At 64.1% G+C, this 16,359-nt stretch overlaps 2 protein-coding genes and 2 non-coding genes across 4 annotated transcripts; 2 read left to right on the top strand and 2 right to left on the bottom strand.

Moving 5' to 3' along the window:
* Nucleotides 1–2,090: 2,090 nt before the first annotated feature.
* Nucleotides 2,091–2,163, bottom strand: TRNAF-GAA. Its single transcript has one exon. It is a non-coding gene; the product is annotated as a tRNA-Phe (tRNA).
* Nucleotides 2,164–2,293: 130 nt separating this feature from the next.
* TRNAN-GUU lies at nucleotides 2,294–2,367 on the top strand. The gene has a single exon. It is a non-coding gene; the product is annotated as a tRNA-Asn (tRNA).
* A 126-nt stretch (nucleotides 2,368–2,493) lies between these two features.
* NDUFS7 (NADH:ubiquinone oxidoreductase core subunit S7) lies at nucleotides 2,494–8,931 on the top strand. Its single transcript, XM_045087822.1, has 8 exons — nucleotides 2,494–2,642; nucleotides 3,395–3,428; nucleotides 4,254–4,322; nucleotides 4,802–4,919; nucleotides 5,963–6,142; nucleotides 6,216–6,262; nucleotides 6,942–7,030; nucleotides 8,743–8,931. Exons 1-8 carry the CDS (start codon nucleotides 2,627–2,629, stop codon nucleotides 8,838–8,840), a joined length of 651 nt encoding a protein of 216 aa, XP_044943757.1. The 5' UTR covers nucleotides 2,494–2,626; the 3' UTR covers nucleotides 8,841–8,931.
* A 523-nt stretch (nucleotides 8,932–9,454) lies between these two features.
* GAMT (guanidinoacetate N-methyltransferase) lies at nucleotides 9,455–12,324 on the bottom strand. Its single transcript, XM_013048690.2, has 6 exons — nucleotides 12,070–12,324; nucleotides 10,988–11,133; nucleotides 10,756–10,819; nucleotides 10,424–10,491; nucleotides 10,155–10,265; nucleotides 9,455–9,819 (listed from the first exon to the last, which is right to left on the bottom strand). Exons 1-6 carry the CDS (start codon nucleotides 12,248–12,250, stop codon nucleotides 9,679–9,681), a joined length of 711 nt encoding a protein of 236 aa, XP_012904144.2. The 5' UTR covers nucleotides 12,251–12,324; the 3' UTR covers nucleotides 9,455–9,678.
* Nucleotides 12,325–16,359: the final 4,035 nt, after the last annotated feature.

The following is a 16,359-nucleotide window of genomic DNA, read 5'->3' as shown; positions in this document are numbered from 1 at the left end:
CTCAGTGGGTTGGGCCGCTGCCTTCGGCTCAGGTCATGATCTCAGGGTCCTGGGATCGAGTCCCGCGTCGGACTCTCTGCTCGGCGGGGAGCCTGCTTCCTCCTCTCTCTGCCTGCCTCTCTGTCTACTTGTGATCTGTCTGTCAAATAAATAAATAAAATCTAAATAAATAAATAATAAAAACTGATTTTTAAAAAGTCACTGGGGTGCGGTGGGGGGGGCCTGGCTGGCTCAGCTGGTGGAGTGTTTGACTCTTGATCTTGGGGTTGTAATTTAGAGCCCGGTGTTGGGCACAGAATTACTTAAAATCTTTAGGGGCGCCTGGGTGGCTCAGTCAGTGAAGCATCTACCTTCGGCTTTGGTCATGATGCCAGGGTCCTGGGATCGAGTCCCGCGTCGAAGTACTTGTGTGTCCTCGCTCGCTCTCTGCCAAATAAAATCTTTAAAGAGTAAAGTCTTTAGGGCGCCTGGGGGGTTCAGTGGGTTGAGCCTCTGCCTTCTGCTCAGGTCATGATCCTAGGGTCCTGGGATTGAGCCCCATATCGGGTTCTCAGTGGGGAGCCTGCTTCCCCCTCTCTCTCTGCCTCTCTGCCTCTCTGTCTATGTGGGATCTGTCAAATAAATAAAGCCTTCAAATTAAAAAAAAAAAAAAGAGCAACTGAAGGGGAAAAAGTAAGATCTTTTTTATTTTTTTTAAGATTTTATTTATTTATTTGACAGAGAGATCACAAGCAGGCAGAGAGGCAGGCAGAGAGAGAGAGAGGAGGAAGCAGGCTTCCCGCAGAGCAGAGAGCCCGATGTAGGGCTCAATCCCAGATCTTTAAAGAAAAAAACTAATTCACAGGATGCATGGGTTACTCTGTTGGGCATCTGCCTTCAGCTCAGGTCATGATCTTGGGGTTTGGGGATGGAGTCCACACTCAGGCTCCCTGCTCAGTGTGGAGTCTGCTTCTCCGTCTGCGCCCCCCACCCCTGCTCATACCCACACACGAGTGCTGTCTCTCTCTCTCAAATAAAATCTTTAAAGAAACTATTCACTGCAGGCTAAGAATCTGAAACCTCAGGGAGGCACAGTGGCACAAGAAATAGGCTGTCCCTGATTCAGGGGCCCTCCTGTCCATGTTCCCGGCACCTGGCCCCTGGTGTGTGCTGTCCCTTCTCGGGGTCTCTGCTCCCTTCCCCAGACCCTCGCCCTCTGCCCGCTCACCCAGCTCACTCCCCAGCAGGCCTCCCATGGCGGGGCCCTCCCCCCCCCAGCCTGGCTCTGACCTCCCTGTCCACCTCACTGCCTCCTTCAAGCAGCCTTGACCACGCCCACGCCCCCCCCACCCCCCCCCCGCAGCTGGGAAAGGCTCCACCTTGGTTCCTGTGGGATTGGCAATTCACTGAGGCGACTCTCAGGTCTCTTGAAGCGAAGTTCAGCTGGGGCTGGGGGCTCGGACCCCAGGGCTCCTCCCTCATGGGGCAAGGATGTTGTGGGAAAACAAAACTTGCAGAAAGCTCAGACTTCAGTAACAGGCACTTTGGTTCATGAATTGCAGCAAATGTGTCTGGCGGTGTCAGCAGCTAACAGTGGGGGACTGGGTGTTGGGTGCACAGGAGCCCCACCCCTGGGCAACTTTTCTGTGACTCGAAGGAGCCTAAAATGCAAAGTGGATGTAAGTTGGGAAGTCCAGCTCCACGGCCAGCCGGGCGCGGGAGGGAGAGGGCGGAGGTCCCTCTCCTCCCTCCTGGGGTTGGAGCAGGGGTGCGCGGGCCTGGAAGGCTCCTGCCGGGAGGCCTGCCTGCCGCTGGCCTGCGCTGGCCTGCGGGAGCCTCAGTTTCCCCCAAGGGTAAAATCCAGGATCGCAAGAATGTCACCGGTTTGGGTGTTCGCGACAAGAAGCGCCTTTTATTCCTGCCCTTTAAAGGGTATTGGGAATTGGGGTGGAGTCCACGTTTGGGCTGGAATCAAGGTCTTGAGGGCGGAGACAGGGGTGTGGCGCCCTGTCCCGTCCCCCCGTGGGCCGGGGCCAGCGGCCCTGCCCCTCATCCGCAGTGTGGGTTACATTCTGGGCTAGGAAAGGCGAGAGCCGCGGCGCCAAAACAGCTGCCGAAACCCGGGATCGAACCAGGGACCTTTAGATCTTCAGTCTAACGCTCTCCCAACTGAGCTATTTCGGCTGAGTGGCAGGGGTCGCCGTGGCTCGGAGTCCGGCTCGCGCCGCGCCGCCCGCGCGCCGCCACCGCCCGCGCGCGGCCTCCCGGGAGCGCGCGCCTCATAGACGCCCAGGGGGCGGCGGGCCGCAGCGCCGTCTCTGTGGCGCAATCGGTTAGCGCGTTCGGCTGTTAACCGAAAGGTTGGTGGTTCGAGCCCACCCAGGGACGCGGTTCTCGCCTTTTGTCCCCGACGGGAGAAGGCGAGCGACCGGCCCGCTTTTGCCGCGACGCCCCCCGCGCCCCCGCCGGGCCCGTGCGTCCCGGGGGGGCTTCCGGGGCGCGCGGCGGGGGGCCGTCCGCGGAGGCGGAACGTGGTGGCGCCGGGGCCCGGCTTCCGCGCCGCAGCCGAGCCGCTTTGGCAGGCGGCCCCGGGGACCCGGAGCGCCGGCGCGGACGGACCGGAGGTTGTTTGAAGGCCGCGGCGGACATGGCGGCTCTGGCGGGTGAGCGGGCCGGGGCCGCGGGGCTGCGGCTCTGGCGGGTGAGCGGGTCGGGGCCGCGGGGCTGCGGCGGCCGCGCGCTCGGGAGCGGGGCCCCCGCGGCCTGGGGCGGCCCGCACGGGCACAGGGGCCGGGGCTGCGCGGCCGGCGCTGGTCCGCGTCCCGGGGGCGCGATCCCGCAGGCCCCGAGGGGATGGCGCTGCCCGCGCGGCGAGCGCATCCCCGGCGCCGAGTCTGCGCCCCAGGCCGCGGGGGCCCCGGAGCGCCGCTGGCCGGCTCGGTCGTCAGGCCCAGCCGGAGGACCCAGCGGACCCCGGGGAGGCCCCGGCGTCATGGGAGAGAGCCGGGCGCCCCACCACGCAGATGGGGGTAGAACAGGTGCCCGATCGACCCCGGGGGACGGGAGGGCCCGAAACCCGCGCGTTAGGAAGGGCCGACGTGGGCCCGCCTGGGGCAGGGAGCTCCAAGTGGCGGGACCGGCCAGTGCAAAGGCCCTGAGGCAGGACCGACACTGCCGTGCGGAGGAACGGGAGGCTGGCTGGCCCGGGGGTGAGGTGGCCTTTTTGTCCGGGCAGGGGAGGGTCACTGTGTGGGTCCCATTTGCAGAGGCCCCTCTTTACCGAGCGTGGAATTTAGATAGACCAAGGGTAAGAGGAAGGACGAGCAGGGCGTGGGGCTCCTGTGCGACCTCCTGGAGGCCGCTGGTGTGGGCTGCTGCCTCCCCTCACTGCCTGCCCCGCCGGTTCTCTCCGCAGCTCCCCGCCTGCTCCGCCCGATCCTGGCTCTGCGGTGAGTGTCTGCGTCTCTCCAGCCACAAGGCCCTGCCGGGGCAGGCTCGGTGGAGGGGGGGTGCTGGGAGGGCCCTCCAGCAGCATCAGGCGGCCAGGGGGGCCGGGTGGTGCCCACCTCCTGAAGGTGCCGTGGTGAGTCAGGCAGCAACAGGGACCGGCAGTGGACTGGCCGTCTCCTCCAGCAGCTGGCGGCCAGGCCCCTCCATGGGGACAGTCCAGGTGGGGGCAAAGCCTGCATTCACACCCACATCCACTCACGGCGCACCTGCTACCTGTCGCAGGGAGGCGTTTGGTGCTTCTGCTCAGGTGGCAGCCTCCCCTAGGCCTCCTCAGGTCAGGGAGGCGGGCAGTCCCGGGCCTCTCTCCGTGGACAGAGCCCAGAAATGGAATCTCCGGCGCCCTGGGGCAGGGGCATGGCGGATCTCGGGAGAGGCTCTCCTGATGGGGGCAGTGGGAGGCTTCAAGCAGCATGTGGCTGTGGGCTGACTTTGCCTTGTTTCCATAAGACCATTTTTCTAGGAATCACTGCGTTCACTGAAAAATAAAGGAGAAAATGAGAGAACTAGGAAATGGAAAGCAGACTTTCCACGAAGGGCCGGATGGGCTCTGTGCAGGCTGCTCCGCTCTGCCTTGTGAAAACAGATCCGACAGGCAGAGATGGGTGGCTGTGGTTGTGTGTCAATAAAACTTTATTGACAAAAACAGGCAGAGGCCAGATTTGGCCCCTGGGAGAAGTGTCCCCATCCGTGCTCCAGCACAGCCCCTGTCACAGCGCCTCGGGGCACCCCAGGCTCCTCTTCATGTGCACCCCCTTTCCCCGCAGCTCCGGTGTGGGCGTGGCTACGCAGGTGCGTGGTGTCCACTCGAGTGTGGCCGCTGACAGCCCCAGCAGGTAAGGCCAGGCTTTCTGGGACCTGCACACACTAAAGCCCTCGCAGCAGCACTGGGTGGCAGCAGGGCCCTCCCTCCACCATCAGGGTGAGGCAGGATGGAGCCCTGCCCTCGGAGCCCTGCCCGGCCCGGTCCTGCACATCCGAGACAATGGCTGTGCGACCCCAGACCCGCAGGGCCCTTGATAGTGCGTCAGCAGAGCTCAGGGACACCAGGTTCCCCTGGGGACACAGGCCCACGGGGGCCATAGCCGGCAGCCGTCATTCATGCGGTCATTGAGCATGTGCGTCCTGCTCTGGGCGAGTGCCGGACCCTGAGCGCCGGACCCTGGCGGCCCCCTCCCGCTGGAGCCGGCCCAGACCAGGCCGTGGTGCCGGCTTGCTGCTGCCCCCTGAGGGGCTGCTCCAGGCCCGACCAAGGTGTGGAGTGTTGGGGTGCCTGCCTGGCTAATGTTCACCCCCGGCGTGTGTTCCCATCCAGCACCCAGCCCGCTGCGTCCACGGCTGGAGCTGTGCTCCCCAAATCTGCCGCCCTTCCCAGCAGCCGGGGCGAGTACGTGGTGGCCAAGCTCGATGACCTCGTCAACTGGGCCCGCCGGGTGAGCCCCGACCCCCCGTGCTCCCCGGCCTCCTGCTGCCTGCTCCCACATGCTCCCCCTGCACACTGCGCCCGTCCTCTGCGGGGCCTGCTGACCCCTTTGTGCCCCTGCCCCGATCTGGTCTCTCGCTCCGCCCCAGGGAACACGACCGCCTCCCTTCTGTGGATTTCCTGTTTCTCTTTCAATGAGGACGTGATTTTAACTGGGAAACCAGAGCGCGTCTAGAACAGGGGTTCCTTCCTGGGAAAAACCTGAGAACAGGCCGCCCCCAGGCCTCCAGTGCTCAGCCTGCACAGTCTGCGTGTTGTGTGTACGTCTTTTGCCTCCCCCTGACTCACAGGAGCGCCTCGCTCTGCTGGGGGTGCTTGGGGTCCGTTCCTGCGTGTGTGTGTCCTGGCGTCCCATCAGGGTCTGTGGCTCCAGCACAGACGTGGCCGCTGCAGTGTTGTCCTAACTGTGCACACCTGCAGGCTGTCCAGGTCGCCTTCTTGTGTAGCCCACAAGAGTGAGGCGGGCAGGACCCCGCGCAGGTCCCCAACGAGGCAGGGGCGGCAGGGAAGGCTCAAGCCGAGAAGCACCGCAGGAGGGAGGCAGGCACCGAATGGATGGAGGAAGTGGTCAGAGGGCAGCCAAGGGCAGCCAGGAGGCCTTCCTGGAGGAATAGGCATTTGGAGTCCTTGAACCCTAGGACGTGTTACAAATGAGTCAGTGGCAGGGGCTGAGCCCCAGGGTCTCGACTGTGCGATGTGCGGCTTTCCCGGCACTCAGAGCCCCGCGCGCTGTGCCGAAAGCTGGGCCACTCACTGCTTGAACCACCGGTTAGCACTCGTTTCACCTGGGCTCGGGTTCTTCTTCGGGAACGTGGCCGCCGGAAGGTGCTGGCCCACAGATGTGGCTTGTTTTCCCTTCCTGGTACCGCCCTGGGCCGGTGACCCTTCGGGGCCTGGCGGTGCCGTGGCGGCCGTGGGGAGGCCTGGTGGCTGGGCCCCGAGCTGCGGTGGGCCGGCAGCACCGTGCCCCTGCTGAGCGCCCTGCCCCTGCAGAGCTCCCTGTGGCCCATGACCTTCGGCCTGGCCTGCTGCGCGGTGGAGATGATGCACATGGCCGCGCCGCGCTACGACATGGACCGCTTCGGCGTGGTCTTCCGCGCCAGCCCGCGCCAGTCCGATGTGATGATCGTGGCCGGCACGCTCACCAACAAGATGGCCCCCGCGCTCCGCAAGGTAGGCCCGGCCCCGAGGCCCGCTGCCTGCGCCCCGGCCTCGAGCCGCGGTCAGACCCCACCGTCTCTTCCAGGTGTACGACCAGATGCCCGAGCCGCGCTACGTCGTGTCCATGGGGAGGTGAGTGCCCGCCTCGCCGCCGCGCCCCTGCCTGTCTCCGCTCCCTCTGCCGCCGCCCCTCCCCAGGGCGCCCCTCCTGCGCTGCTCTGGGTCGCCCGTTCTGGCCCTGGCCCTGGCCCTGGGGCACGGCTGTAAGTGGCACCGCTCCGTGAGCCGTCTGCGCGCCCCTCGCCCCGCAGCCCACCGCCCTCCCCGTTCCCTTCCCCGCACGCCAGCGGCTCCTTCCTCACCTCACTGTTCCGGGAGGTGGAGCTGGGGCCCTGCAGCGCCCCTGTCCAAGTGCACAGCTCCGGGACGGGCCACGGATTCACGGGGCTGTCCGCTGTAGCCCTAGTTCCAGAACATTCCATCATCCTCCAAGGAAACGTTCCCATCATCCCCCCGACCCCTCTCCTGGACCCCAGCCCCCGCGAGCCCCCTCCCGTCTGTGGAGGGGTCTGGTCTGGGCGTGTCACTCGTGTGGACTCACACCCCGTGGGGCCTCCTGCGTCTGGTCCCTCCCTGCGGCCGTGGGCTCGGGCCGTCCATTTGCTTCGGTCTCCCCGGTCCTCCGGTGGCCGTTCCTCTCTTCAGGGACTGTGCGTCCCCGTCCTGCCCATTCCGGGCTCTTCTTTGCCCCTGGAGGCAGGTGGGGGGGCAGGGGGGCGCCAGCGTGCACTCACCGTGCCGCCCCCTCCAGCTGTGCCAACGGAGGAGGCTACTACCACTACTCGTACTCCGTGGTGAGGGGCTGTGACCGCATCGTGCCCGTGGACATCTACGTCCCAGGTGAGCCCGCCCCGTCCGTGTCACAGGCTCCCCACACCGCTGCAGGGGCTGCGGGCTCCCGCCCTTCCCAGGCAAACCGGTGTAGGCACAAGCAGAAGAGAGAAGCCCCAGTCCCTCCTCCCTTGTGCCCTGAAGGTCTCCCCAGCTGCAGAGTCTTGGGTCTTACCCAGCCGGGGGCCCCGGCCAGTGCGGGAGGAAGCCTGAGCCTGCGCTGGGTGAGGACAGCTCCTCGGCCGTCTGCGGACGCACTTTGCGTGGTTCCACACGGCAGACACAAGCCAGAGAGACGCAGTTAGAAAGCAGAACGGTCCCCGAGGTCAGGGCCGGGGTGCATGGGGTCTCGTTCTCATGAGGAGGGCGCGGCTCCCTTGGAGCCCAGGTCGCCGGGATGGCCGTACGGCACAGATGGAAACGCCCGACGCAGTCACGTGCGTCGGGAAAGTGAGGAGCCTCTGCGATCCTGTCCCCGGAAAAGGACCGCGTGTCTGCATGAAGCCTGTGTCTGGCCGCGCTTGGGCCCCAGGGCCTCTGCCCTTCCTGTGTCGGAGGTCAGGGTTCAGCTGGTGGTGCTCAGTTGCAGACGGAGACCCGTGTTCCTGGGTTCTCAGTGCCCCCACAGGAAGCCCAACCTGAGCCCTGGCAACGCAAGTCGAGTCGAGGACACTCGAGGCGCCAACTCCAGGCTGCCTGGGAAGGTTTAGGTCACGACACTCTGGTGCCCTTCAGAGGGACGGTGGTTGGTGGTGATAAGCGTTCTGGAGACATTTGCTGAGGGCCTTGGCCATGCCAGCCCCCGGGGTGTTGCCCATTGTGGGGTGCTGGGGCCCGTCTGGGGGGGTGGGCATGGGAGAATCCATCCTGCGGATAGAGGCCAGGCCCTGCCCAGCTGCCCCGTTGCCTGTGTGACCGAGGGCAGGTCTCCCCTCCGAGCCCAGCCCCCTGCACCAGGCGGGCTCTGGGGACAGCACTGCCAGATTTTGGGCCGAGGACCAGCTGTGCCTGTGGTTGTCCTTCCGGGCCACTCCCCCCTGGGAGGTGACCTGTCCCTCTGCTTCTGGTGGGGTGGTGGGGATGGGGGCCCCAGGGCTTCCCCTCCTGTGGGCCGTGTGGGCCTCCCTGCCCGGCCTGGCTGTCCTGCCCCCCAGACTCCCCCATCCCTCCCTGCCTTCCAAGGGTACTACCACCAGGGGCTAGCGTGGCCCAGGGTCAGCGGGCTACCTGTGCTTGTCCTCCCAGAGGCCCCAGGCCAGGTCATCGGGCTGGCGGACAGGGCAGCTGGGCCCAGAACGGGCAGCCCAATCGTCCTCACTGCCCATGGCTTGACTACCAGGGTCAGAAACTCAGTGGCTCCTTCCCTGTGATGGATGGCTCGAATCCCCAACCTGGACAGTACAGGCTAGAGGCGGTGCTGGAGACGGTGCCCTGGCCCCCTCAGACCCCTCCCTGGACATGGCTCGGCTGCCCGCTTCTGGTCCCAGGGCCCATATGGCCTCCAGCTGCTGTGCCCAGCCTCCCCTTTGACCATCCCCATGGAGGCGGAGGCGCACTTTGCCAAGCAGCAGGGGTCTGTCAGTGGCCCTGGTGGCAGTGGCAGGGGCGGGGGGGGGGCAGTTCCCGGCATGCTGGCACCGGTTGGGGTGGGGCGGAGGGCGCAGGGCGGGATCTGGCCACCCGCGGTGGGCAGGGAGACTGAGGCAGGGCCCATCCCGCAGGCTGCCCGCCCACGGCCGAGGCGCTGCTGTACGGCATTCTGCAGCTGCAGAGGAAGATCAAGCGGGAGAAGAGGCTGAGGATTTGGTACCGCAGGTAGCGCGGCCCGGCTCCGGCCCCGCTCCGGCTCCCGCGGCTCCTGCCGCCTGCCCCCCCCACCCCGCTCTGGTCAATAAACAGACAGAACTCCGCGCGTCCCCCTCCCTGTGTGACAGGTGGCTGTGGGTGCGCTGGGAGTGGGAGAGGGGGGCGCTGTGCCAGACAGGCCTAGTCCTGTGCACGGAGCCACTGAGGCCCTGCAAGAGGGCGGTGGACAGGCCGAGCGCCTGGGGATGGAAGAGCGGGTAGCCCCGGGACAGCGGCGGGCGCGCTCGGCACCTGTGGAGGGGTGAGGCGAGGGTCCTGGGGTCAAAGGTTTTGCTTTGTTTAAGGCCCTCCCCCTGACCTGATGGGGTGGGACCCGGGACTCAGTGGCTACGTAGCCCCGATGCGCCCTGCCCGCTCTCTGCTTCAGTGGCCGGCTGGGGGACGGGCTGACAAGTGTCCATCCACTATGCCCCAGTGGTCCTATAGGTCTGTCGAGGGCACAGGGAAGCTCACGTGCTGGGGCAGAGTACCCCCCCGCCCCCGTCTCCCCGGAAGTCGGTTCAACAGATGACGATGTTCTACATGTGTACTGTTTGGAGGGGCAGGAGAAGTCACCACAAGCACATGTTTGCGCTATCCTGCTGGTCGGGCAAGCCCAGGGCTGGCGTTTATTGGGTCCTTGAGGACATGAACAGGGAAGGTCAGGGAAGCTTGTCCCACTGCTGGTGTGTTTGGACTCGAACCCAGTACTGAGAGCCCAGAGCCTGCACTCCTGGCTATGAAGGCACTGAGTGGGGGCACCGGGACAGGACTGAAGCCCCCCTGGAGGCTGAGCCCGAGGCCTGGCAGGCTCAGTGCTTACGGACCAGGGGCACGATCATCTGCGGGAAGGCGTAGTAGCGGCACTCGGCCGGTGGGACCAGCTCCACCAGCTCCACACCGATGTTCTCCCGCCTGAAGCCCGCCTCCAGTAAGGTGGGCACCTGCGTCTCCTGGTGGGGGTGGGGGGTGTCACTTGCAGGGCCATGGGACCCACTCTTCCCAGGACGGCAGTACAGTTGCCGAGGCCCCTGGGAGTCGGGATCAGCAGCCTGGCCACTGGCCCACAGAACCAGGAGAGCCCACGGCTGCAAGGGCCCCCTCCAGACGTCTAAGCTCAGGGAGCAGTGCCCCACCGTGGGGTGTCAGCAGGCTGGCCTCTACACGTCGCCCACACAGCAGGGACAGCCTGCCTAACCCTGTAAGGTCCTGGTGGCTGGAGGGGGCCAGAGTGAGGGGCAGTGCAGGGACCTCCCCCCCCCCCAGCAGAGCTCCCAGGCTGCCGCACCTCAAACATGGTGACGATGTCAGAGTACTGGGACTTCATCAGCTCCCCCCAGGAGGTGAGGTTGCAGTAGGTCAGGAGGCCCCCGGGCTTCAGCAAGCGAAAGGCATGGTCCTGGGCAGGGGACAGCGGTCAGGAGGGAGGGCAGGGGTGTGGACAGAAGCCGCTTCCCTGGGGGTCTCCCACCTTCCCTGCCGGCCAGAGAAGCAGGGAGAAGGTGTGAATGCCCTACCCGCACTCGCCCCTGGGGTGACCCCCCATACAGGCCCTACCCTGATGAACTTGAACTGGTGTGTGTGCCAGGTCTCCTCAGACAGCGGATAGGTGTCATACAGGATCCCTACACAGGCAGTGGGGGCCAGAGCTCAGGGCTGGGCAGTGGCCCCAGCAGGGTTGTGTGCACAGAGGGCCCGGCTGTGCCCTGAACTCTCGGTCTGCTGCCGCCCCCGGGGACCTTGTCTCCTGCAGCAGTTCTCTGGCATCCGCCACCCACCCCCCCCAGCCGACACTACCATGCGCGGTCCTGACAAGGCCCGTCCTCGGGCCACGGAGCGGGGCTGGGGGCGGAACTTCAGGCAGCACCCCCAGACCCTTCTCCCCTTACCATCAAAGTGGCCATCGGGCAGGGCAGGGGCCACATCCTCCCACAGGCCTTGCAAGGGAACCACCTGGGGCCGGGGGGACAAAAAGAGAAGATGGAGGGTCTCTGGTGTCCGGCCTCTCCCCCTCCCCCCGCCGTAAGGGAGAGGGCAGGGGAGTTCCCGGGGGAGAATGCCACTTCCTCCATCCGCAGGGACCGGGCCCCCACGCCCTCCGGGGCAGGCAGGCGTGGGCACCTTGTGTGGCTGCCGCTGGGCCCAGGCCTGGAGCCGCTGGAAGACGCTGTCATTGCACTCGATGACCCAGTGCTCCTCAATGGGGGCCTCCTGCACCTTGGAAGCTGCGATGGCCATGCCGAAGCCAACCTCCAGCACCCGGCCCCCTGGGCACACAAAGAGCCCCGTATCACTCGCCAGGCGGGGGCTGGGCAGCTGCCTGGAGGAGGAGGCACAAGGCCAGGCGGGCACAAGTGGGCCGGAGGTTTGGAACACAGTAGCCCTGAGCGGGAACGGCGTGGGCTCTGGCCAGGGTCCAGGGAGGTGTGGGCAGCAGAGTTTACGCGTGGCCCTGGGGGGGGTCAGACCCTGGACTTTGAGCCCCACTGGCCCTTATCTCTCCAGTTGGTTACTTTTCTCCACCTCTGACCCTTGCTTGCTACGATAAGGGGGTGCAGGTTTGAGGGCTCAGACCTGCAACAACTGGGGAGGAGATGGGTCCCCACCGGCCCAAAGACAGGCCGGGAACACCCCAGCAAGGCAGGGACGCTGGGTGTGCTCATTCGCCAGGCAGAAGCACAGGTGCCAGAGGACCCATGCCCTGCCCCTGGGGACCCGTCAGACCTCCACCCCTGCAGCTGCTTCCCAGCCTCCGCTCCCCACCCCCAGCCATTCTTAGCACGGGCGGGGCTTCTGGGGACTCCGGGCCGCACATTCCCCGCGGATGCCTGGGCAGCGCCCCCGCCCCGCCCCGCCCGACCTCCACAGACCTCCTACCCCCACCTCACGCGGGGAACACGGCTGAGCTCCAGCCGAGGAGGTCGTCGTCGTCGGGCCCATTCCCCCGACCCAGCCTGTCCCTGTCTGCAGGGTGGGGGCCCATCACCCCGGGATAGGAGGTTCCGGTACTTAGGAGGCGCCTGCTGTGTGCAAGCCCGTGCCCACAGCACCCCCTTTACTTGCCCGTTGCCCCCCGCTAGCCTCATTTTGCGGGCGGGAAAACGGGGACACCGAGGGGCTCGATTGCACCTCAGCGGGAGAGCAGGCTGGACCCCGGATCTGGGCGGCCTTCGGCCTCAGTTTACCCCTGCGTGCCCGGCTACCTTTGGAGGTGGCGGCGGCCGCCAGCGCGTGCATGTAGGGGGTCTCCCAGCGCTCCATCACCGGCTTGCCGAGGATCTGCAGCTGCGTGTCCGCCGCGTCGTAGGCCGCGGGCGCCGCCTGCCACGCGGGGCTGCAGTTCTCGCCGGGGGCGAAGATGGGGGGCGCGGCGGGGGCGCTCATGCTGGCGGCGGGGCGCGCAGCCGGACTCGGCTCGGGACGCGCGGGCCTGGTCCGGCCGAGGCCTTGTGGGGCGGGACCGGGGGCGGGACCGGGGGCGGGCCCGCACCCGGGGGCGGGGCCGGGCGCCATCTGCGCGGTGGACCCGCTGGCCTGGGGCGGACACCGCGCGGAACGCGCCCTGGGCCCAGCCCCGTGACCAGGCGGCGCGCTCGCTCAATGTCGCGGAGTTGAAGCGATGGCCCGGAACGCCCTGCCTGAGACAGAAGGCCGCTCGGACCGGCTAGCCGTGGCTGTGGAATAGGTTGTCCCGGACATGGCCGCTTCCAGTGGCGCCCGTTTATCATCCCTTAGCTGGGTCGCCTGTCCCTCACCCTGTCGGAATGCTGCAGGCAGGGGCCAGCCAGTTGTGGGGGCGCCCCCGAGGCCGCCTCTAGGGAAGGACCCGCTTCCAAGCCTGGGCACTGGCTGTGGGTGGCGGGAGGGCCTCAGTCCACGGCTGCGTGGGCCTCCGCAGGCTGGCCACGTGCTTCATCAGAGCCAGCAGGAGAATCTGCAACGTCAGAGCTGTCCGGAGTCTAATCACAGAAGTGACCCGGTCCTCCTGGCCCGGCACAGGAGGGTAGGGATCACACAGGCCCCGGAAGAGCAGGAAGCCGGGGTCGCTGGGGAACTCTCAGAGGCTGCTGCCCCAACAGAGCCTGAGCGAAAGCGGGGAGGGGGCGGTCAGCTCAGAGCCTCCCTTGTGGCTTCATTGTCCCCTGAGATAAGGGACCTCCCGGTGGTCATCTCCATGCAACTTGGACTCCATCCCAAAAAGCAGCGACTGCACATTACGGTCTGGCTGGCAATTTAGCCAAACGGTTTCTGTTCCAGCTTCCTCTTCCTCTCCTCTCAGATGGGCCACACTCCTTCCTGCTCATGTTGGCAAGGGAGCGACACGAGGTCACTCCTTGTGAGAGACCCTAGTGTGTGCTGCGACTGTCTGCACTTCACAGCCTGGAGTCCAAGACGGCAAGTGATGTCCGTGACGGGCCACAGCAAGGCTGGGCAGAGAGGACGCGAGGCGGGATGCATCCGATCCAGTCTTACCAGATTACGTAGACCCATGTCACACATACACACACGTAACACGTACTGCTGATCACAAAGGGGACAGGTTCGGTCTGAGCACTCACATGTTACAGAGTTGCCATCAGCTTGCAGAGCCCATCCCCCTGGTGTCCTTTTGGTATGGCTTAGGATGGTTTTTACATTTTTAAATAGCTGGGGGGGAACCCAAAAGACTATTTTACAACACATGGAAGTTACATGACATTCACCTTTGTGCGTGGGCAAGTAAAGTTGTATCGGCACGGAGCCAGCTCCGCTTGTTACCATCGGCACGCTGGCGTTTTCCAGCTATAACGGTCCAGGTGAGTCATGGCCGTGAAACCTCATGCCCAACAAAACCAAAAATATTTACTTCTTTGTTCTGTACAGAAAAAGTGTGCCAGCCCTGCTGTGCGGCAATGGGTCCTGGGAAGTGATGGTCATTCATTCATCAGACACATAAGGAGTACCTTAATTTGGGGGTTCCATCCGGACTCCCTTGGAGCTCAGAGCCTACTGGGGAGGGGAATGAACAAGAATAAGTGATAAGTGGGGCACCTGGCTGGCTCCATCTGTGGAGTGTGCGGCTCTAGGTGTCAGGGCTGCGAGTTCAAGCCCCATGCTGGGCGTGGCGCCTACTTAAAAAAAATTAAAAATTAAAAAAAATAAAACAGTAAGTGAATGAGATAATTACAAGCCACATGGCAACCATGACAGAACAGTCCTGTGGTTGCTGTCCAGTGCCTCTCTGCTTTACCCGCCAATATCCATGTTACCATATGTATGTGTATGTATGTAGTATACAAAATTATAACTTTTTTTTTAAGGGTTTGCCATGTAATCTGATTCTTTTTTTTTTTTTTTAAGATTTTATTTATTTATTTGAGAGAGAGACAGTGAGAGAGAGCATGAGCGAGGAGGTCAGAGAGCGAAGCAGACTCCCCATGGAGCTGGGAGCCTGATGCGGGACTCGATCCCGGGACTCCGGGATCATGACCTGAGCCGAAGGCAGTCGTCCAACCAATTGAGCCACCCAGGCGTCCCATAACTTTTTTTTTAAAAGATTTATTTGACAGAGATCACAAGTAGGCAGAGACGTGGCGGGGTGGGGGAAGCGGGCTCCCTGCTGAGCAGAGATGCCCCCCGCCCCCATGGGGGGCTCCATCCTGGACCCTGAGGTCATGATCTGAGCAGAAGGCAGAGGCTTAACCCACTGAGCCACCCAGGCATCCCCTCTTCTTACTTCAAAGACAAAACTTTTGAATTAAGAGGGATAGGGCAGATATTTGTACATTGTGTTCACAGCGGCCAGAGGTGGAAACCACCCAAATGTCTGTGAGTAGATGGAGGATAAACACAACCTGCCCGTCCATCCACACACTGAGATATCATTCACCCCAAGAAAGGGAGGGACCCTGTCTCCTGCCACCACGGGGAGGGACTCGAGGACATGGAGCTCAGCGAGAGGAACCAGACCCAGAAGGACCTATCCTGCAGGTCCCCACTCCCAGGAGGGCCCCAGAGGAGTCCTGTCCGCACGGAGAGGAGGGGGTGGGAGCGGGGGCTGGGGCAGGGCTGGGGAGTCCGTGCTTCGTGGGGACAGAGTCTCCGTTTGGGGGATGGAGAGGTCTGGAGACAGAGGGTGATGTGAGGGCTTCCGGCCACTGAGTGGTGCACTTAGAGATGGTTATGATTTTGAATTTTATGTTTATTGTCCAGCATTTGAAAAGAGACCAAAGCTATATTTTGTGGATTGGACATGCATGTCTCCATGTTAGAAGTAAACTCAGAAGTGTCCACATACCTGTCATTGTCACAGCATTCGCTCTGGGGCAGGAGGTAGGAAATGAGTCAGGAAGGAGGGAAAAACAAACTGGCTAGTTTATCTTTTTTTTTTTTTTTAAAGATTTTATTTATTTATTGGACAGACAGAGATCACAAGCAGGCAGAGAGAGAGAGGAGGAAGCAGGCTCCCTGCTGAGCAGAGAGCCCTGAGATCATGACCTGAGCAGAAGGTAGTGGCTCAACCCACTGAGCTACCCAGGTGCCCGCTGGTTTATCTTTTTTAAAAGATACCGGAGTAGGGACGCCTGGGGGGCTCAGTGGGTTGAGCCAATCTCTTCGGCTCAGGTCATGATCCTGGAGTCCTGGGATGGAGTCCCGCATCAGGCTCCCTGCTTGGCTGGGAGTCTGCTTCTCCCTCTGGCCTTCTCCCCACTCATGCTCTCTCTCTCTCTCCCTCAAATAAATAAATGAGATTAAAAAATATATACACACAGTAAACATACAAAGCCCTAACACGTTTGCCCCCGTGGCAGGTGCAGGACTCCGCTCTTCCACCGGGCACCCCGCCTGCGCGGTCAGCGGACCTTCTAAGTAGATTGTACGCCCACCGCAGAGCTGCTGACTGAGCCAGCCAGGCACCCCGGCGTCCACCTTTTCAAGAATACATTATTAGAACAGCTGGTGTCTGGCTTCCGTCACTTGACCGCATCCTGTGTATTTCACCCGGGCCCTCTGTGGGTTCCTTGCGCGGATGCCCGTGGATGGACGTGCGGGTTCCGACGCCTTTCCGGCTCCTCTAACAGCTGGGAGCATCCCGGGACTTCTCTGCGCTCACGGCGGGGCCCGCATGTGCGGGACACATTCCTGGAAGTGGGGCCGAGCTCCCTCCTGCTTGCTCCCCGCATCGGGGACGCGCCGCTAAGCCTGGCCCAGCGCTTTCTCCTCCGCGCGCCGCGGACCCCGCGGGGCACCAGTGCCTGCCTCCCGTCCGGCCTCCTCCGACGGCACAGCGCCGGAGCCGTGCACGAGGGCGGTTCCCGGGGCGCGGACGGACCGCCTGCCCGCCGCGACCCGCCCCGCCCCGCCCGCTGCCCGCCCGCCCTGCGGAGGGGCCGCTCTACGGGACGCGAGGCCCGCGTGCTCGGCCAACCCGAAGCGCCCGGGGGCCCGCGCCGCCCGCCCGGGACCCGGCCCCTCCGCCGCTTCAGGCTGACCCCGACGAGTACAGGCACCTG

The sequence above is a fragment of the Mustela putorius genome, unplaced genomic scaffold (assembly GCF_011764305.1).
Source record: "Mustela putorius furo isolate JIRA1106 unplaced genomic scaffold, ASM1176430v1.1 tig00000095_pilon_pilon_pilon, whole genome shotgun sequence".
In the NCBI taxonomy this organism is placed as follows: domain Eukaryota; kingdom Metazoa; phylum Chordata; class Mammalia; order Carnivora; family Mustelidae; genus Mustela; species Mustela putorius.
Note: the sequence above shows the minus strand (reverse complement) of the source record. Positions and strands in the feature narration are given on the sequence as shown.

Coding starts and splice junctions, on each gene's coding strand:
- NDUFS7 (XM_045087822.1), top strand. Junction 6,143..6,215: donor TGGCCCCCGCGCTCCGCAAG/GTAGGCCCGGCC, acceptor CGTCTCTTCCAG/GTGTACGACCAGATGCCCGA. Junction 7,031..8,742: donor CGTGGACATCTACGTCCCAG/GTGAGCCCGCCC, acceptor CCCATCCCGCAG/GCTGCCCGCCCACGGCCGAG.
- GAMT (XM_013048690.2), bottom strand. CDS start 12,250: ATGAGCGCCCCCGCCGCGCCCCCCATCTTCGCCCCCGGCGAGAACTGC. Junction 11,134..12,069: donor GGCCGCCGCCACCTCCAAAG/GTAGCCGGGCAC, acceptor TTGTGTGCCCAG/GGGGCCGGGTGCTGGAGGTT. Junction 10,820..10,987: donor CCCAGCGGCAGCCACACAAG/GTGCCCACGCCT, acceptor CCCCGGCCCCAG/GTGGTTCCCTTGCAAGGCCT.